Source organism: Neoarius graeffei, chromosome 28 (genome assembly GCF_027579695.1).
Source record: "Neoarius graeffei isolate fNeoGra1 chromosome 28, fNeoGra1.pri, whole genome shotgun sequence".
NCBI lineage: Eukaryota > Metazoa > Chordata > Actinopteri > Siluriformes > Ariidae > Neoarius > Neoarius graeffei.
The window spans coordinates 20165319-20187254 of record NC_083596.1 but is presented as its reverse complement, the minus strand read 5'-3'; the positions used below and the strand labels follow the sequence as shown (position 1 = coordinate 20187254).

At 41.7% G+C, this 21936-nt stretch overlaps 1 protein-coding gene across 2 annotated transcripts in view; it reads left to right on the top strand.

Annotated features, from left to right (window-relative positions):
- zzef1 (zinc finger, ZZ-type with EF hand domain 1) overlaps window positions 1-21936 on the top strand; it is a 173338-nt gene that overhangs the window by 38380 nt on the left and 113022 nt on the right. For both annotated transcript variants that reach the window (XM_060912546.1, XM_060912545.1), the window contains exons 3-10: window positions 7165-7359; window positions 11220-11403; window positions 16258-16457; window positions 17637-17847; window positions 18294-18410; window positions 19753-19931; window positions 20154-20252; window positions 20973-21064. In XM_060912546.1, the coding sequence (XP_060768529.1) occupies window positions 7165-7359; window positions 11220-11403; window positions 16258-16457; window positions 17637-17847; window positions 18294-18410; window positions 19753-19931; window positions 20154-20252; window positions 20973-21064 (1277 nt within the window). The remainder of the gene's footprint in view (window positions 1-7164; window positions 7360-11219; window positions 11404-16257; window positions 16458-17636; window positions 17848-18293; window positions 18411-19752; window positions 19932-20153; window positions 20253-20972; window positions 21065-21936) is intronic.

The window sequence follows — 21936 nt, the reverse complement described above, 5'->3', positions numbered from 1 at the left end:
AACCGAACTTGTGCTTGGACCCCGCAGAGCGCCACTTGTGGCTATAATTATTGTTGTTGCTTTAGTAGTAGTTGCTGCTGCTGTTGTTGCAGTAGTAGTAGTTGTTGCTGCTGTTGCAGTAGTTGTTGTTGCTGTTGCTGCTATTGTTGAATAGTAGTAGTAGTTGTTGCTGTTGTAGTAGTGTTGTTGTTGTTGTAGTAGTAGTAGTTGTTCTTGTAGTAGTTGTAGTAGTAGTTGTTGTTGCTGCTGTTTAGTAGTTGTTGCAGTAGTAGTAGTTGTAGTTGTTGCAGTAGTAGTTGTTGTTGTAGTAGTAGTTGTTGCTGCTGTGTAGTAGTAGTAGTTGTTGTTGTAGTAGTAGTATTTGTTGCTGCTGTTGTTGAGTACTAGTAGTTGTTGTAGTATTAGTAGTAGTTGTAGTTATTGTAGTAGTAGTAGTAGTTGTTGCTGTTGTAGTAGTAGTTGTTGTAGTAGTTGTTGCTGCTGTTGTTGAGTAGTAGTAGTAGTTGTTCCTGTTGTAGTAGTTGTAGTACAACCCTGATTCCAAAAAAGTTGGGACAAAGTGCAAATTGTAAATAAGAACGGAATGCAATGATGTGGAAGTTTCAAAATTCCATATTTTATTCAGAATAGAACATAGATGACATATCAAATGTTTAAACTGAGAAAGTGTATCATTTAAAGAGAAAATTTAGGTTTTTTTAAATTTCATGACGACAACAACACATCAGTGTTTCCCACAGACCAGGTAGCAATTTGTGGTGCTCCACTGTGCCGATGAGGGAATCGTGCATGGTGGTGTCGTGGCGGTCGGTGGAGTCGGTCATTGGGGTGTATGCAAAGTGTTTACAGCGGGCGGTGTTCAAACACACAGTATTTTTCTTCAGTCACCTGCTGGGACTATTTTAAAGCTACAAGAAGCATTTGAGATTATTCAGTTCAATCTAAATTCTTAAGTTCTTTAAGAGAAGACAGCTAAAACAATTTTTACCAGAACCCTGCCTGGTTTCATTCCTCGACCCAACTTTACATTACAGGGCAGGCCATTAGTTTGCTGGGCTTGATGTTGGTGGAAAACCTGTCTTTTAAATTTATGAAAATTACTCACCAAAATTGAAGTTTTTTACCTTAGTTTTTTGCCTTTTTGGTGGCAATCTTTCAATTATTTCTTTAGTTGACATTCAAGGAAGAAATTGCAAAAAACAAGCTGGAGGTTTTTATTTTAAATATTGAACTCAACACTTACCTCAACCAATACTAAAATGAAATAAATAGTATAATGTAACAACAAAATAATAATAAAATAAACTATCATAATTAGATGTAAGAAACCACTTAAGGTAACACCAAGGCAACTAACAATAATGAAAAAGCATTACCCTCATTGGTGCAAAGCCTGCATGCCCTATCAGAACATTTAATTCTGCGTGGCTTCCTGAAAAAAAACTCAAGTGCCCTATCGTAAGGGAAGTCATTGGGTTCGGGACCATTTATGGAGATTCGTAAGCAGGCTGCCAGGTGTTCCCCTTGGAGCCTATTCCTGAGGTCTGTTTTAATCTATGGATAAAGTACATTTTCTTCATCATCAAAGCACTAAAAATTTCCATTACATCAAAAAAAAATACAAAGGAATACTGAATTTCTATGTGCTTACCCTATTCATAGCTGAGAAATCCCGCTTGCAATTCAGAAGAAAACTTTTCAATACTCATCTGGGCTAAAGCAGCAAACATTGAGAGTCAATGAAATTATAATAGTCAAATAAATACGAAGTTATTATTAGCCTATGGGCATCCTACAGTAGCCTATCTCAACTACCGCATTGTTTCTTAAAATATTCAGATTTTATGCTTCAGATAGCATCAACTAGGCATCCCCGCGAGTATAACATCATTTTATTTAGGCTAGTGGGAAATCCTTATTTATTGTGAATGTCAAGCCATTATTAATAACTTGCATGAATGCTGAAGCGGGATAAACGGGATAATGCAATAAGGCCGGTTCCTCGCGTCAAGCTGCTACTGTATGCATCAAAATTGGTTTATAGCCTGACTCAGGGATGTCCGTTTCATGTAAGCCAAGAAGGCTATGATAAAGCTCATCACGAACACGACGTAGGCTACCTTTTAAAATAAGGGGTTGGAAGGCGAATCGGGAAGGCTGCGTTATTTTTAATTAGCCTAACAGGCCTGCTTGCAGTCCGGTGTCACGGTCTGAATTTACCAGGTAAATTTAAACTGTAGCAGCCACGGTCTAACCTTACCACAGTATAAATTTACCAACTTGGTATAATTGGGCCTAGTCTGGATTTACCAGCCTAATATGAAATTCATGTTCATGTTCATACTTGACTTATTTACACTTTATCTTGATGAATATTGATTTGTTTAAGTAAGACTCCTCATGATTATAATAATTTAGTTATTCTCTCAAATTTACCAACTTGGTATAATTAGACTGCTGTCATTGGGCCTAGTCAGAATTTACCAGCCCAATATGATATGGGATTTACGTTCATACTTGATCCACAAATAAATTATTTTCTCTTTAACTTGATGAATATTGATTTGTTTGAGTGAGACTCATCATGATTATAATATAGTTATTATGTCAAATTTACCAACCTGGTATAATTAGACTCCTGTCATTGGACCTAGTCAGAATTGGGTTATCTTTCTTTTGAAAATGGCGACTCGCTGGTCTCGTGCCTCTTTGGACTGTATGTTTTGCTGATCTTCATTTTGTGACTGGGAAATGATTGTTTCCTCATCCATATTCAACAGCTTGTCTACTGATAATCAAATCTCACAATTGTAGTCACAATTCGTGTTCTATTAGTCCACAAATGTGTTGAAATGCTCGGTACAAAATCGCAGCAAGAAATGGTAAATTTAGACTTCCCGGAAGTTGACCAGGAAAAAAATCGGTCTGCGCATGGTAAATTTATACCAGCGCGCGATCAGACCATGACACCGGGTATATGCGCAACGGCAGGCCTGTGTACACGCCTCTCCTTCTCTCTCTGTGTGTGTGTGTGTAGGTGTGTGCGCGAACGAGAAGAAAGAGCACTATGAATGAATGAAACGATATGCAACGGAATTTTTTTTTTTTTTTCAAAATCGCGAGTCTGATTGTGTGGCGCTAGGAATCCATTGTGTGGCGCTGCGCCACACAATGGTCTATGTATGGGAAACCCTGCATCTCAAAAAAGTTGGGACAAGGCCATGTTTACCACTGTGAGACATCCCCTTTTCTCTTTACAACAGTCTGTAAACGTCTGGGGACTGAGGAGACAGGTTGCTCAAGTTTAGGGATAGGAATGTTAAACCATTCTTGTCTAATGTAGGATTCTAGTTGCTCAACTGTCTTGGGTCTTTTTTTTGTCGTATCTTGCGTTTTATGATGCGCCAAATGTTTTCTATGGGTGAAAGATCTGGACTGCAGGCTGGCCAGTTCAGTACCCGGACCCTTCTTCTTTGCAGCCATGATGCTGTAATTGATGCAGTATGTGGTTTGGCATTGTCATGTTGGAAAATGCAAGGTCTTCCCTGAAAGAGACATCGTCTGGATGGGAGCATATGTTGCTCTAGAACCTGGATATACCTTTCAGCATTGATGGTGTCTTTCCAGATGTGTAAGCTGCCCATGCCACACGCACTAATGCAACCCCATACCATCAGAGATGCAGACTTCTGAACTGAGCGCTGATAACAACTTGGGTCGTCCTTCTCCTCTTTAGTCCGAATGACATGGCGTCCCTGATTTCCATAAAGAACTTCAAATTTTGATTCGTCTGACCACAGAACAGGTTTCCACTTTGCCACAGTCCATTTTAAATGAGCCTTGGCCCAGAGAAGACGTCTGCACTTCTGGATCATGTTTAATTACAGCTTCTTCTTTGAACTGTAGAGTTTTAGCTGGCAACGGCAGATGGCACGGTGAATTGTGTTCACAGATAATGTTCTCTGGAAATATTCCTGAGCCCATTTTGTGATTTCCAATACAGAAGCATGCCTGTATGTGATGCAGTGCCGTCTAAGGGCCCGAAGATCACGGGCACCCAGTATGGTTTTCCGGCCTTGACCCTTACGCACAGAGATTCTTCCAGATTCTCTGAATCTTTTGATAATATTATGCACTGTAGATGATGATGTGTTCAAACTCTTTGCAATTTTACACTGTCGAACTCCTTTCTGATATTGCTCCACTATTTGTCGGCGCAGAATTAGGGGGATTGGTGATCCTCTTCCCATCTTTACTTCTGAGAGCCGCTGCCACTCCAAGATGCTCTTTTTATACCCAGTCATGTTAATGACCTATTGCCAATTGACCTAATGAGTTGCAATTTGATCCTCCAGCTGTTCCTTTTTTGTACCTTTAACTTTTCCAGCCTCTTATTGCCCCTGTCCCAACTTTTTTGAGATGTGTTGCTGTCATGAAATTTCAAATGAGCCAATATTTGGCATGAAATTTCAAAATGTCTCACTTTCGACATTTTGATATGTTGTCTATGTTCTATTGTGAATACAATATCAGTTTTTGAGATTTGTAAATTATTGCATTCCATTTTTATTTACAATCTGTACTTTGTCCCAACTTTTTTTGGAATCGGGGTTGTAGTAGTTGTTGTTGCTGTTGTAGTAGTAGTAGTTGCTGCTGTAGCGGTAGTAGTTGCTGCTGTAGCGGTAGTAGTTGCTGCTGTAGCGGTAGTAGTTGCTGCTGTAGCGGTAGCTGTTGCTGCTCTTGCGGCAGTAGCTGTTGCTGCTCTTGCGGCAGTAGCTGTTGCTGCTCTTGCGGCAGTAGCTGTTGCTGCTCTTGCGGCAGTAGCTGTTGCTGCTCTTGCGGCAGTAGCTGTTGCTGCTCTTGCTGAATAGTAGTAGTAGTAGTAGTAGTTGCTGTAGTAGTAGTAGTTGTAGTTGCTGTAGTTGTTGTTGTTGTAGCTGCTGTTGTTTAGTAGTAGTAGTTGTTGCTGCTGCTGTTGCGGTAGTTGCTGTTGTTGTAGTAGTAGTAGTAGTTGTTGTTGTTGTTGCAGTAGTAGTAGTTGTTGCTGTAGTAGTAGTACAGTAGACCCCCGCCTATTCGCGGTTCAGTATTCCCGAATTCACATATTCGCGGGATTTTATATAGAACATATCTCCTATACATTCGCGGAAATCTCAGCGATTCGCGGTCATTTGCGGCGAACATATCGAACGTTTTACGCACTGCTACATTCTCGGAGCCGAATGCTCGCTCGCTATTGGCTGAAGTTTGAATGGCGGGCTGCTGCTCATTGGCTGATACGAATGAGCGCATTGTACAGTACAGTCTCACGGTTCGCATATTTCAGACTTGTTCACGTGTTGTGCGTGCTTGGTATTTTTGAATAATTTTTACACCCTACAATGGCTCCTAAACGCTCTGCATCTTTTAAGGCTCCTGCCAAGGAACCTAAGCACCAGAAGAAGGTAATGACGCTGCAGGAGAAGGTAGGACTTCTCGATATGCTAAAGGAAGGGAAGAGTTTTGCGGCAGTGGCTCGTCACTACGGCATCAACGAGAGTACCGTGCGCTACAACGAGAGTACCGTGCATATCTAAAGTGTTTGGGATCATAGCCTAGGGTATAGGGAGTGTTTTAGACATCAAAATAAGCATTAGTGAGCAGTTTTATGCGGGGGGAGGTGTTACAAGTATTCGCGATTTTGGCTTATTCGCGGCCATGTTTGGTCCCTAACCCCCGCGAATACTGAGGGCTTACTGTTGTAGTAGTAGCTGTTGCTGTTGTTGCGGTAGTAGCTGTTGCTGTTGTTGCTGCAGCAGTAGTAGTAGTTGTTTGCAGTAGTAGTAGTAGTTGTTGTTGTTGTAGTAGTAGTAGTTGCTGTTGTTGCTGCTGTTGTTGTTGTTGCAGTAGTAGTAGTTGTTGTGGGTTTTTTTTGTAGCCGAGCTCCCCACACATAGCATGGAGCGCGGTGCTCCATACTTGAGAGAATATGGTAATACATTGACCTGACTTCTTTTGATGGCTTTTGCAACCATATGATGTTTTTGTACCACAGGGAATTCGATTATACAGTAAGTGCAAGGCAATGCATCTCATAAGCACTTGACCACCGGACAAGATAGATGGGTTTTTATCCAGCACTTATTTTAAAATTGCTTTTTAAAAAAATAATGTGGAATAATTTACTCTCACATTTTACATTAAATATTCATGGCTGTTTCATATAAAACTAGTTAAGACCCCCTTTTTTTTTTTTTTAATTAGTCCACTGGCTCATTGGACAGTTGACAGTTTGTGTTATGTAAGGGCGATTAGATGGGTGAAGAGTTTTATTGAAAGCATGCTAGCAAACAGATCCAAAATAGAGGTGAAGGCAGAATCGAGAAACAGACAGGATATCAGAGTGAATACAATACTCGCAGTTTAAAAAACACAAACGGGGTCAAAACCAGAAAACTGATACAAAATACAAGGCTTGGTAACGTTAGACGCAGGCTATAGAGCATACACTTCAAAGTCTGTGTGTTACTGAGAGTCCTTATATGTATGTGCTGTGATTGCACTCTAATCAGGAACAGGTGTATGGTAATTAGTCCTAATGGTGCTGCATGTGTGCGTGGACATGACCGATGTAACCAGATAACTGTTTGACGCATCAAGTTTGATATTCGATCATAACTATATAGTAATGATGTAAAGTGAAAGCGCTGGTTCACTGCTGTCCACCAGGCACCCAGCAGAGTCTCATCGTAGTAAATGTCGTGGTGTTGTTTCTGGCTCATGGCATGCAGTGTCAAAGAAAGGAATAAATATGTATTGTAACTGTGATGTGTATCTCATTATTGGTCTCACTATCAGAAGACAATGCAGCAATTTATTGGCACAAAATACACAACACGACACAATTTGATGATTCATATGCTTTTTAATATTATTCTATTCAGGTTGGTTTTGTTCCCTTGCAAATATTTTGCTAATAAAGAGCTCCACTTTTAGGCTGTGTCTAAATATCTATAGTTGTTTGTAATTATAGTGGTCATCAACATCCATCCAGTAAGAACAAGGACGTGTTTGTACTTGCGTGTCAGTTCAGAAGCTCTTTTTCTTACATTAGCGTTGTCTGCTGTTTTGTGGGCGTGGCACTCTTGTTCAGAGCTAATTGTTCTCCCTGTCATTCTCTTGCAGGATTTGTGGACATCTTCTCCAAGTCAAAAGACAGAATAGGTGCACACGCCTCAAAGATCCTGAAGTTCCTGCACAGGAATCGCATCCCAAGTAGTGCAATTCCCTTCCCCATTCTGGATGGCTACAATAGCATCAGCGCCATGAGGGCTGCAGTGCTGCAGGACTTCCTGGATTACCTTCTGCAAAAGGAGAAAGGTAGTGGCTTCTCTTCGGACCGACACAATGTCACTAGAAATTGTAGAAAAAGAAAGTGTAACTCACTTGGAGGAAAGCGCTATCTGCCCTCTTCTGCATACGTCAGATTACAGACACTCGTGTATAGTTATTGTCATTCTGATTGACAGGGGAGAGATTAACAGCATCCCTCCCACGCAGGAAATAAAGGAATAAATATGTATTCGTAACTGTGATGCGTATCTCATTATCGCTGTTTTGACCAGTTTTGCTGTTTGGGACTCCTGGACAGGAATGGCTGTAGAATTGCTGGGATTGAAACCGATCCATTCATTATCTTTTACCTGTTATCTGTCAGGGTTGCAGGGGAAGCTGGATCCAATCCCAACTGACTTCAGTTGTGAGACGGGGTACATCCACCCTGGGCAGGTCACCTGTCTGTCACAGGGCTTGAAACTTATCATACTTGCCAACTTTACCGACTCACGTGGTCGTCTACTACTTGACAGGTGAACACCACCTACCGCTTTAAGTTCTAGCCATGGTCTAACGGTTAGAGAAGCAGTTTTGGGACCAAAAGGTCGCCGGCTTGATTCTCTGGACCAGCAGGAATGGCTGAAGTGGCCTTGAGCAAGGCACCTAACCCCCAACTGCTCCCCAGGCTGCTCTGGGTATGTTCTACGTCGCTCTGGATAAGAGCGTCTGCTAAAGGCCATTAATGTAATGTAGTTTTAAAAAGTACCGTGTTACAAAATAAATAATTAACGAACCCTGTTGGATTTACTCTTCTGATCTCAAATACTCGTAGTAGGTGAAGCCAAGAAACAATAGAACGGTGCAATAATGTTGAATCTAAATCGTATCGCTCGATCACGCCATTCCATTGGCTCTCATTATGGTTCTAGCTGATCACCAATGAGGTCATGTATTACAACAAATGTTATTGTTTGTTAAAAAAAAAAAACACACACACTGGTGATCTTGAATAATGAATTCTCCAAAGGGGAGGGGGAAGATTTGCTGTGGCAAGAAGTTCAGGGCAATTTGGTTGTCGGATCATCCAGCATCAAAGCATCAAGGCGAGGTGAGAAGCAGCATTTTATGAACCATGTCTGTCTGTGTTTCCGTTGTTCAGTAATTGCCGGAATTTGACCGGAAAAATCTTGGAAAGTCAGACAAAATTAAATCTCTTCGGATGAAAAAAAAAATTCCCTCCACATGATTAGAATTTTAGTAAAATGCGCTAACAATTTCGACTTTCGACGCCACCCTTCCATTTTTTTTTTTAATGAACAAGCCTGTTCCTTTTTTTTGGGGGGGGGGGGGGGGGGGGGGGACATGGGTTTGCCGATATACAGGGAATTAAGTAACCTGTTGTCTAGGCTACATTTTATTCATTCTAATAAAGTGTGTGCACTAACGTCAAAACAAACACATATATGCTGGCTGCAATAATGAGGAGTGAGGGGGATCAGACATGGCTGAACAGACAAGCCTAAAAATGTATGGGTTGTCTCCCCCCCCGGAAACCAAGCAATTCTAACGACAATGATGACAAGTAGGGTTGGGCGGTATCCAAATTTTGATACCTTTAAACTGTCTCTGTGTTTTCCCGGGGTATACGGTATTACCGAGAAAAAAATATTTTGTTTCGGCCTACTGTGTACGTGCGCCTATACCGGCGGACCTTGTCCAGACCTGCGCCTATGCCTCAAATGTACTATTTAAAAGCAGCATAGCGAATTGTGTGCATTGTGGTATGGATTAAGCAGCAAAGTGAATTTTGTGCATTGATGAATGGATTAAGAGATATTTCAAAGCATCACGCAACTCTTCCTTCATCTTGAAAATAGCATTCAACTGTCGTTTACACATGTCTGCGTTGAAACGCCATTTGCAGCACTATTTCACCTACTCCATCAAAAAAAAGTACACGATGAGCAGGATCATACCCTTTCAAGCATGGGAAATAAAAGAAAAGAAAAAGAATCAACCAACACCCAAGTCCATTTAGACTGCGCGATAAACCATTCAGCGCAAATGAGGCGAACCTAATTCAAATGCGTGATAGCTGCACAAGGCAAAATCATATGGGCCCACGTCATGCCATGGCGGGTAAATTAATAATCAAATGGCCTTACCTTGCTTAAAACGTTGTCTTGATCTAACATAACTTGTTCCCCTCTCGCGCCGTGACCGTCTTCTTACATACTTTACACACAGCTTCATCTGTGTTTGCTGGCTCTCCCTTTTCGTTTGGTTTGAAACCAAAATACTGCCACACTGCCGATGTTGTATTTTTTTTTTTTTTTGCCACTAACTCGTTATCTTGACTTGCCATCTTTTAACCGCGGTCTCAGTCTCTTGCGAAGCTTTCTGTCAGACTCCAAATGTCACGCAGGGTTGCCATGGTAACGACCTGCACGCGATGAGAACTTCTTTAGGAAATTGATAGAATTAGTGAAAATACGATCACACAGTTATTCGGGATGATCTTCAATTTATTATTTTATATTATGACCTCATGTACTCCATATTTATTTAGATATTATATATATTTTTTTAAAATGACGGTAATGAGACCGATACCGTTGGTACTTTTGGATACCTCGGGATACCTTCTTACCGTAATACCGCCCAACCCTAATGACAAGGAGTCTGAGGTGATGGACACCACTGATGTCATGGCTGCTCCACCAGAAAAGAAAGCGAAATGTTGGGTGTTCAGGTCCAAATGGAAAAGTGAATTTCCCTGGCTGAGGTGTAATATCATAAATGGGGAAAGAAAAAAATGTTTTGCTCGCACTGCGAGAGATCAGTTGTTTTAACCTCATTACAAACGGACAATGTTTGACCGGCATTTCTCCAAATTGTCCAGGAAACTGAAATCTTCCCAGTCACGCTGACCAACAGTGGGTTTTTTTTTTTTTTTTTTGTGGAAACGCTGACGTCGGTCTGAGTTTTCAGTCAATTTTCTTCGGATGTGACACTCAGAATGCAGGAAAATAGACCGTTTTGTTTTTCAACATTTTCCGGGTCGGGGGGGAAGCCCCCAGAACCCCTAGAAGTGTGTGACTGCATCATGTAATCAGATCTACCAATTTTCTTTCTCTGGGGGTTGGCAAGTATGACTTATTATGTCCCCCAAAAAACACGACACCTTAAGACAATATGAATTGGATAGTAAGTTTGGTTTGGTTATTAGCTCATCTGGCTGACAGGTGATGAGTTTATGCCATCATGTGTTGTACATCGTTCATACACCATCGTCCACATTTCACAAAAATCACCTTTTTTTTTTTTTTCCTCAGTTCTTCACTGATTTTTAATTATTTTTGGCAGGAAGGTAGGTCTACCTGGGGTGTGTATGGCTTCTACCCAGATTTGCATAATTGCAATTACTAATGAAATATGGTGTAATTAAGCCCTAATGAGCCGTTTCCACACACCTCCTTCAAATCTTCACCGATTTTGATTCCTTCTGGCATGAAGGTAGGGGTACCTAGGGTGCATATAATTTCTACCCAGATTTGCTTAATTACAGTTGATTGGTTGAGAGTAGAACTGCGCAAGGTGGCTCACTTTAGATCGTTCCTTCTGGGCTAGACAGGGCCGGAACGAGCTACGCCATCATTGAAGGCCTCATTTGTTTAGCAAGGGATATTGCAAATACCAAAAGCGTCAGTCAGTGAATCATGTCTTCGTGAAAATGATGTAGCATCACATTATCCCGTGATTACATTTTACATTGAGAAACTGTGCCGTGATCACGGCCGTAATCACGCTTTTTGTTCAGCTAGATGTCCCCTCTTCCTCTTTATATTAGTTGTTCCTCTTTAACCTGGTGTGTTGTTTTCTTTTCATCCTTCTTTCCTTTAAAGATTTGGACATTCAGTACGGGACAGAGCTGACCCAGGGCCCGGAAGTGGATCGGGTCAAGGTGGTGTCTCAGTGTTACAGCTCCATCGAGGCCTCATCCAACAGCCCAGACATCCACCGGATGACCAACGGTGAAACCGTGTCCTACTGGCAGTCTGACGGCAGTGCACGCTCCCACTGGATCAGGCATGGTGGCTTTCTCCAGTTTAAAACCCCAATAGTCTAAAAGCATTTGGTTCTCTCTTCAAGGGGTTCCCATGATGCATTTTGTGACCCTGAGAGTAAGGCTGGTTTCAACTGTTTCTACATGCAGTACGTGTTTGATAAATGATACGTAAGGGATCCAGAGCAGTAAATAGTTGTGATGGTTATGGTTGTGTAAAATGGCTGTAATATAATGATATACCGTATTTTCTGGACTATAAGCCGCTACTTTTTTCCTAGGTTTTGAACCATGCGGCTTATACAAAGGTGCGGCTATTCTGTGGATTTTTCTTCCACCGCTAGGGGCGCTCTAACCGGAAGTAGAATCAAAAATAAGATAGACGAAAAATCAATACAAAGAAGAATTAGCAGATCTTTAGCAGATAGAACACGCACGACAAATTACTAACTGGTAATTATTTTCAAATCCAGCGAAGATGATTAAAGTGACTTGTGGTTTCAAACACCGGAGAAATGAAGGTAAATAAATACCGGTTATTTTCTCTTGGTTCTGTTCCGTTTTAATCAGCAAAGTTGCTGCCGTGTTAAAAGGCACTGTTCGGAAAGAATCTGTTCAGGTACATGTACATTTACAGTCCAAAATCGTTCTGTACATGCAGTAAATATCTAATTTTTCAACATAGATATCTGCGGCTTATAGCCCGGTGCGGCTTGTATATCTTTTTTTTAATTTTTTTTTAAAAATAGAGCGGATGCGGCTTATATGCAGGTGCGCTCTATAGTCCAGAAAATACGGTAATTATCATTCCAAACTGTCTGTTCTGACCATTGACACGGCATTGCGTTATTTAACCCTTTATGGGTGGGTGTGTCTCTTGATGGGTCATAAAGTGATCTTGATAGTTTAAACTTGTATAAGCAGGTTGGAATACCTAGCCTTAGGAAACAAAGTTTATTGGGATTCAGTAGGACGCAAAAGTCTGACTCAACTAAACACTAAACCACATTTTGTGAAATTATGATTCTTAAATGCGCACACTTCACAGAGCAATGATGTACAGACAGCTGGAACAGCTGGTTTAATACCACGCCTTGGCTATGAAAGTGCTCATGAAGAGCCATGATCTGATTATGTTGATGTATTTCCTTTCGGAGCAGGATGTCCGGGATGGATCAGGACTGGGGTTTTTTTGGTCAGCCAAACGGTGTTCAAGCTACACCATACATTCTGAATCTATATAAGACTTGACAGTGGCTTAACAAACCAACTAAATACGAGTTTTCAGATGTGTAGGATTTCTTGGTGCCAGTTTGCCCATTGCGATGTTGTCAATTTTGATTTATTAGCTCATCCGACCGTCGTCTGTCCACAATTTACGAAAATCGCTACTCCTCCGACAGGATTGATCAGATTTCGATCAAACTCGCATACAATCTTCCCCAGTTGGGTGTGCATAAAAGTTTCAAGATGGTAGCACCACCGGTCATATTTATGATTTGGCCGTTTGAAAATTTTGCATGACTTGTCACACCAAACACTACTCTTCATAAACTGCTAGGACATTTTCACTGAAACTCACCCAGAAGACTCTAAAGACACATTCCAACAAGAATTGTTCACCAGGTGGCACCACCTACCATGGATGAGGCTACAGAGAGGTCAAGTGCAATTACACGAAAATCGCTACTCCTCCGATAGGATTGATCAGATTTCGATCAAACTTGCATACAATCTTCCCCAGTTGGGTGTGCATAAAAGTTTCAAGATGGTGGTGCCACCTGTCATATTTACGATATGGCCGTTTGAAAATTTTGCGTGATCCGTCACACCAGACACTACTCTTCGTAAATTGCTGGGATGTTTTCACTGAAACTCACCCAAAAGACTCTAAATACATTCCAACAAGAATTGTTCACCAGGTGGTGCCACCTGCCATGGATGTGGCGACACAGGGGTCATATGCAATTTCAGAAAAATCGCTACTCCTCCTACAGGATTGATCGAATTTCAAACTCATGCACAACAGTGGCCGGTATGAGCTCCAGCCTCATTTAGGATATTTTTTTTGAGGGGAACGACCCACTGGGGCGCTCCCCTGAGAAACACATACCTTCAAGGGCTTTTTTGTTTTCCTATTTGCATTCGCGCCACTGGTAGGAACGCTGAAGTAACTCAGCAGGCTTACTCGAGTAACCTTAGCAGGAAATGCTAGTGAGGATTTTTGTGTTTTGCTTGGACTCCTCAAAACCATGTTGTATTACCTCTGTCATAGATGGTCAATAAAGCTTGGACTTCACTGTTGGTCCGGTTGTCCATGTTTTTCCATTTAAAAAAAATTATTATTATTATTAATTTATTTTTTTTAATTATTTATTTAATTTTTTTTTAAAGCATTTAACATTGAGTTGTTGCTTACACAGCTAATGGTTCTGAAAGCACCAGCCCACAGTAGTGTTTTGTTACCAGCTCACAGCAGTGATGAAATTTTATTTATTTATCTATTTATTTTATTATTTTTTTTTAAATACCTCTTTCTTCCCCACAGCACTGAGAGTATAACCCTACACATGGGAGAGAGGGAAAAGACTGCCATTCAACACATTTTAATTAAGCTGTATTGAGCTCTTTGGGCAACTTACTTTCTCTCTCTCTCTCTCTCTCACACACACACACACACACACACACACACACACACGCGCTCCAACCGACTTTTCAACACAGGAGAATAACATGCAGAAAGCTGCACAGTCTCAGTTACACAAATAACCTGCTGTATGTGTGATACGACTTTAGAGTGATAGCTGCAGATTGTTTATAGGGTTGTTCTTGAGAATAGGAAATTATCTGCAAAACACATTTTTGTCGTGTGTGTGTGTGAGAGAGAGATATAATATACAAATAATATTACAACAAGTGTGTGTTATAGTCAACTCAGAGTCCAGTCTCGAGTCTCCAGTGTTCAAGTCTGAGTCATTTAAAAAAATTGAGTCGAATCCAAGAACAAGACTCCAACGGCACCATTTGACGGTGGCTGTTTCAGCGCCATTTAACGTTAGTTTGTTCCTGAACATGACGTATGAACAGGTGAATGCACTTCTCTTTGTCAGCGAGTGTGAAGTATTCTGTCAGAGATGGTTGGGAGACGGATGTAAGTGCAGAAGGTGTGTTTACCTGTCTTCACTTGTAGTAATAAACAATCCAGAATGGCAGGCAAAATCATAAAACAATGAAACGGGCAATAATTTGAGCGAGGCACAAACAGGCTATCGTAGACTCTGCAGAATCAAAGACGAGAAACAGGAAATCAAGGATCAGGAAACCAAATAAGGCTCGGTAATGTGTCAGCAACGCAACTCAGTACTTTGCAAAGAATGTGTTTTCACAGTTTTTATATCGGTGCGCTGATTGCGCCTTAATCCTGTGCAGGTGTGAGTCATTTACGGCGCTCATGTGAGAGTCCGCTTGGTGCGTGCGCTGTCCGGAGCGCGCCCGAGAGTCTATCTGATGCACGCGCCAAGGCGCGCAGGTGTAACACACTTGCACGAAATTAGTACGAAAATTAATGCCGATATCAATATCTTATGCCAAATTATTATGGCATGTTACAAAAAATAAAGAAAAAAATCTGAGTCCTTGTCTCCAATTTACAAATCCGAATGCAGTTAATGCACGAGTCAGAGTCTAAGTTGAATTACAAGTCCTTAAAATTAGGGCACGAGTCGGACTCGAGTACTACAAGCCTGATGTATCTCCCCAGTAGGGTCTAAAGGTCCGAGAGCACGAGTGAAAAATGCTTCTATTTTGCATTCTTTTTCTAATGTAATACAACAATTTGCATTACAAGTTATATTCTTGATGACGACCCGAGTGAAAAGAAGAATCTTAGAAATGCTTACATGAATTTCAGAGTCTCTAAGTATTTGATATGGCCCCCTTTTTTGCTTTAAAGGGAACATATTATGCCAACTCACTTTTTCAGTGCTTGTGCACAGACCTTTGGGTATCTGGAGTCCCTACCAACCAAAAAAACCTCTGAAATTAGGCACCCGGTCAGTTTCTTTTGAGCTTCCTGTTTCAGAAAACATGTGCTTCAACAAGCCATCCAGATTCGGCTCCTCTTTCTCCGTCACGAGCGGAGATCATTAGAATTATACCACTTCCTCATCTGAGTGTATCCACTCATGGTTTGAGAACTGCCTTTAAATGAATATTCATGAGGAACATGCTACCTGATTGGCTGGGAAAAGAGGGGGTGGGGTTTGAGAGCAGTGACATAATACCATTTAAAGGAACAGTCACTCAAATCAGCCGTTTTGAACAGGGATATTTAAACAGGGTGAGAAGGGCGCTGTAGTGTTTTATCATTATGGTATTTTGACCAAAGTATGTCAGACATTTCATTAAGACCTCAGGGAAGTGTATCAGCTTGTGGAAAAGGGGTATAATACATCACCTTTAATGAGCGTGTGATCTCGAACTGGCATGGGCTCCACAAGTCTGCGCAAAACCTTATGATCTGTTTTCGATTAAATCCATCTGAGTGTCGTCTGAACACATGCTTCAGTATATTTGCTTACATTTAAATAAGGACCGGGAGACTGAACTTTTAAATTCGTCTGGGTGTCTAAAACACCAGTTGTGATTCTATGTGAACCTGAAAGGAATATTCCAGTGACTTTGAACCTAATCTGTGTCTACTGTGTTTTGTACACTCTTTTTTATAACTACAACGAAGAACAGTGACCGTTTCCTGTCCCGTTAAAAGCGCTTCAAAGCTTGTTGATTTGAAACTAATGGAAGTGCGTTACTGTAAAACAAAAATCCTCGGTTAGGTTTTGTGCAGCACGTTAACATCCTCGTTTACTGTGTTGCAGGTTAAAGCTGAAGCCAGATGTGGTGCTGAGGCGATTGGCTATCGCTGTGGCGTCCAGCGATCACAGCTACATGCCACAGCTGGTGTCTGTATCTGTAGGAAAGAGCCGGCGCTCGCTGCAGGAGATCAGAGACATTCGCATCCCCAGCAACGTCACAGGCTACGTGCCCCTTCTGGACAACGCCAACGTCTCTCAGCCATGTGAGCTTCCTTCAGCGTTGATACCAAAAGAAAATCTTTCATGTTATAGATGTGTTCTGAAATCTGAATAGGACGTGTATTTTGTGATGATGTGATATGGTTCTATTTTCATGATATAACAGTAGTGTTATACGTGGTGGTGTAAACTGCTGATGTTTTGCTGATTATTTTTGTGGTCAGAATCAACGTTTCCCAGGCTGAGTGTTTAGGAACTCTTAGGCAATTCATTAGAGAATATACAGTAAATGAAATGAGAGATGAATAAATTAAATAAAGATGGTAGATATTAAAATGCAGAAATGGAGGCTTAAGCCAACCAGTGCTGTTAGGTTTTGGGGTCACCAAGTCCCCAAATCTACAGTCAGAGGCCACCTACCAATAAATACTAACAAACTGTTTAGAAGATGTTCCGAGCTCTGCTCCCCCTAACCCTAACCCCCCCCCCCCCCCCTTTTTTTTTCCTTTTTCTTCACCGAACCACAGCTGTAAGAGCCTGGAGTTCACTTGACTCTACTGGAACCAGGTTCTGTGGTTTGGCGAGTCTTTGAGAATGAGATGTGATGAGAAGTGGAGTTTATACAGAAAATAAACTAATCCCCAAGTCCGGTGGAGAATCTGTAATGAAGTGGAGCTATTTTTCCTCCGAAAGCCCTCGGAATTTTGTTCGGATGCACAGCGTCATGGATTCCACAATTTACCAGGGGATTGGAAATGAAATCCTGCTGCCTCTGCCAAGAAGTTACAACTGGGTGGTGGTGGTAGTAGTAGTTTCTCCTTCCCTTTCTTCTTCCTCTCCTCTCCTCTTCCCTTTCTTCTTCTTCTCCTTCTTCCTCTCCTCTTCTTCTTCTTCTTCTCCTCCTCTTCCCTTTCTTCTCCACGCAACCATGTGAGATTTTGACATGGCTACCTCAGTCCCCTGATCTAAATCGGATTGAAAGCCTGTGGGTCAACTGAAGAAGGGAGTCCATACGAGAGAACCCAAGATTCTGGAGAGATTGAGGATTGAGGAGAGCTCTTAGGTTCCTTGCTCTCTTCAAGCATTAGTTATGGTTGTGTAAAACTCTAAATTCAGGGGTGCCAATAATTGTGACTTTAGGCTTTGGTTTAAAAAAAAAAAAAATTTTTTTCATAAAAGTGTAAAAATAAAATGTAATGATCTCCTGCCCTGTGCCGATACAGATGTTCAGATCAACATTAAGCGGTGTTTAAGTGATGGCTGTGATACGCGGATCCACGGCCTGAAGACCATGGGCTACCAGGTGACCAAGAGCAAGGAAGTGTCCGTGTCTGACGCCTCGGCCATCTGGTACCTCTCTCTGCTCACCTCACTGGTGACGGCGTCCATGGAGACGAACCCCGCCCTTGCAAACACTGTCCTCCAGAGCACACAGTGAGTCATTACATCATTTAACGTCAGTCCCAAAATGGGAACGAGGAAGTGATTAATTTACATGGGCAGTGTAGAAGAGCCGGGGCCCATGGTGCCCTCAGGTTCCTGTTCAGGACCGGCACCTGGTGTGCTTTTCTGCGGCTCTAGCACATCCGCTTTTTTAAAGATCTTGTGTGTTTTGAGTTGCTTTTCTGCTCAGCGTGTTTGTAAAGAGTGGTGATTTGAGGCACGGTAGCTGTTCACAACAGTGTCCCAGTCAGAATCAAGGAGCTCACACTTCTGATGTTGGATTAAATTCCTCACTCAGGAAGTCAGCTTTCTTTATCTCGGGACACTCGGAGCTGTTGAAGCTCCTCACTGGTGTTTAGTCAGGTTTGTTATTGTGTAATTATAGTTGTCGTGTTTTATTATTTTGATGTGTTCAAGTATTTGGTGTGTCTCTTTAGAAAAGCCTTAGAGCACATGCCGCCACTGTCGTTAGCGCCGTCCTCCACAGAGTTCCCAAAGTTCTTCTCCCCCAACATCCTGGAAGAAGTGGACGCCTTCCTCCTCCGAATCGCAGAGTAAGCAGCTTCATCTGAGTGCACTCAGGTTCCTGTGGCGTTTTCTGCCCTGTGACAGTTTTCTCTCTCTCTCTCACTCACACACACACACACACACACACACACACACACACACACACACACACTCTTAATTGAATAATCTGGCTGGTGTTCAGTTTTCCTGTATGGATGGTGCAGTGATGTTCTCTCCTGCTGTGATGAGAGAATTGAATGGAGCATGCGGCAGTAATGACTCAGTAATTAAACACTGCGGCTGTTTACTCACATCTCATTAATCCCACCACACTCTCTTTTTCCTCTGTTTGTTCCTTTTCCCTTTCTTTCTTTTCCTTCTTTCCTTCCTTCTCTGTTTTATCCTTCTTTTTCCTTTCATTTATCTTATTTAATCTCACTTTCTTTTATTTTATGATGTGACATCCTTTTATATTTTGTTCCTTTTATTTCTTCTTTTTATTTCTTTTTCCTTTTTATTCTGCTGTACTTCATGTCTGTTTCTTTATTTATTGCTTTTACTTTACATTTATAATTCTTTTATTTGTTAATTTCTATTTCTTTTTATTTTTGTTCTTTTTTCTTTCTTGTCTTTCTATTTATCTCCATCACTGTCTCTCTGCATTTCTTTCTTCCTCTCTCTCTCTTTTGCCTGTCTGTCTCTCTCTGTGGCTTTCTTTCTTTTTTTATTTCTTCTGTCTGTTTCTCTGCCTTTCTTTTATTTCTTCTCCCCTCTTTTTTCACTCTTTCTCTTTATCTGTCTCATTGTCTCTCTGCATTTCTTTCTTTTATTTCTTCTGTCTGTTTGTGTTCTCTCTATCACTGTCTTTCTCTGCCTTTCTTCTTTCCCCCACCTTTCTTTTATTTCTTCTCCCCCTCTCTCTCCTCTTTTTTCTCTCGTCTCTCTCTTTATCGCTCTCGATCCCTTCCTTCCTTCCTTCCTTCCTTCCTTCCTTCCTTCCTTCCTTCCTTCCTTTCTTTCTTTCTTTCTTTTCCCCTGCCTTTCTTTCTTTCTTTTCCCCTGCCTTTCTTTCTTTCTTCTTCCCCCCTTCTCTTTTTTCCTCTTGTGTGTCTTTATCTGTCTTCATCACTGTCGTTGCATTTCTTTCTTTCCTCTCTCTATCGCTCGCGCGCTCTCTCTCTGCCTTTTCTTTTTGTTTATTTTATTTCTTCCTTCCCCCCTTTCGGTTTCTCTATCACTGTCTCTCTCTGCCTTTCTTTCTCTCTTGTGTCTGTCGGTCTCTATCTTGCAATCTCTCTCTCTCTCTCATCTGTGTTTCTCTTTGTGTGTACTCTGTCTTTCTTTCTCTTATTTCTTCTTTCTCGTGTGTGTGTGTGTGTGTGTGTGTAGTTGCTGTGTGACCCCGGCTGCAGAGTTGACCCTCTTGGCGTTTGCTCTGGCTCGGGGCAGTGTGATGAAGGTGTTGCTGTCTCTGGCGGGGATGTGTGAGCACGTGGACTCGGAGTATCGTGCTGCGTCACTGCTGGCCTCCATGGGCTCAGTTCGCCTCCACCTGCTCTACCGCAACGGTACCGCACTCTACCTGACATTACTGCACTTCTCTCTCTGGGTCATAACAGCACATTACTGACCATGAGAATAGCGTGTTTAGGAGATAATTAGTGCGCTAATATGGCCAGGTCCACTGTGCAAAACACTGCGCTGTGTGTGTGTGTGTGTGTGTGAGAATGTGTAATGTCCTGTGTAGTGGAGTGCACTTCTGTAGAATCTCTCTTCTAATTTCTGTGTAGGTAAAACTTTACAGCTGCGTTTGCAGGCATGCGATGTGAAGAGCCGAGATGATAAGTGTGGCCCGGAGAACATGCTGACCGACCCCTCGACAGGAGACGGTACTCTTCAGCCTCATCTCACCTCATACTTTACTGCTGGGTGAACAGGATTCAGGATTTTCTGACATTCCTAGGTGTTCTGTATTTGTCACTGCATTCAGGCAATTGGAAATAATAATAATAAAAACTGGAGCTGAGGCAGTGGGGGTGGGGAAATATACCAAAGAAAATAACTGAGGATTTACAAGATTGAAGTCAGACACTTGCAAGGAAAACAAAAAAAACGCCAATTCTACAATTAAGAAGTCACAAAATTGAGGGGTTTTTTTTTCTCTCCCCCTCGGAATTTCTGAATTTTTCCTTGCAGATTTATGACTTTTTATAATTTGAGTATACCTAGAATTTTTCTCGTAAATATCTGACTTTAAATTCCGAGTTTTATTTCTCGGAATGTAACCACCCCCCACCCCCAGCTCCATGTGGGTGGGTGGGGTTTTTTTGTGTTTTTTTTTGTTTTTTTTTAAAACAACCTACAGTGTCCCTAATAAGCTGTCATATGTATTTAATTCCTTAATTAATAATTTAACGCATCATACAATTACAACCAATTTTGTGTTTTAGACAGCTTTGGTACACTCTACTGGTATACTCACACTCTGCGACAAAACTCCTGAATATGAGAAATTGACCTGAAAATCCTCAGAGAACACGTGATGATGAAAGCTTCCACAGATTAGACACGCAGAGATGAGAAACTTATCCGCATTTGATCCATTTCAGGTTTTCTCACCGAGTGCGGGAAGACGAGAGCCAGCGTCATTCTCTCCACCGAGGACCAGACGTGCTTCCAGGTCACACAGATCAGAATCAAAGTGAGTCGCCGATTCAGAGCTACACACCGTCTCGAACGATTCATTACTGCTTAGTGTTTGTCCATGGCTTTTCCAAAAACATGAATCGTCCCAAAGAGGATGCTAGGGTTAAAGCATCGACTGTAAAAATTCAGCCATATTGCTTGAGATGTCCTGCTCAGGGTGGGTGGGGTGGGAGAGAAATAATCAATGCTGCCGGTTATTTTCCTGTAACAGTATATCGAAGTGTGTTTAATCCTCTTATAGTGTCTTTATATTATTGAACTTCCACAAAACAACGTAGTCGCACTAGTCACTTCCAGCATCGCTCTTTTTAAGTCTCTCGGGTTAAAGCTGTACTGCCTTTCAGATTTTTCACGTGTAGGTCATAGAAAGAACTTTCCATAACACTTAATTATTTTCGTTTAGTGGATCAAAAGCTACTGAATTTAAATCACAGGCTTCCAATTTTATTAGTTTTTTAAAATAGAACAATTAATGAATGTAGGGCCATGTGGCTGTAAATTCGCCGCCATTTTTTTCCTGCTTCACCATGACCCGATACTACATCCTGCATCACGTGGTGAGCTTTCCCTGTTCGCACAAAGCATTGTAGGATACAAATTTGAAACCGGAGAGAAAAATGGAGGACAGGAGTGTGCGAATGAAACATGAAAGACCGACTACAGTAACGGAAAGCGAGAAAAGACATTATATTGTGCGGAAAAGAAACGCAGGACCAAACTAATAAATATCGGTAGTCAGTGAGCACCTCGGTGTGATCAGGTGTTCGTTTAACGATAGAATGATGGAACTGTCAGTGCACGCTCAAGTTAAACCTGCGCATGCGCACACGGACTTCCTCTGTCTGCTTGACTGCACGGAGCGAGTGA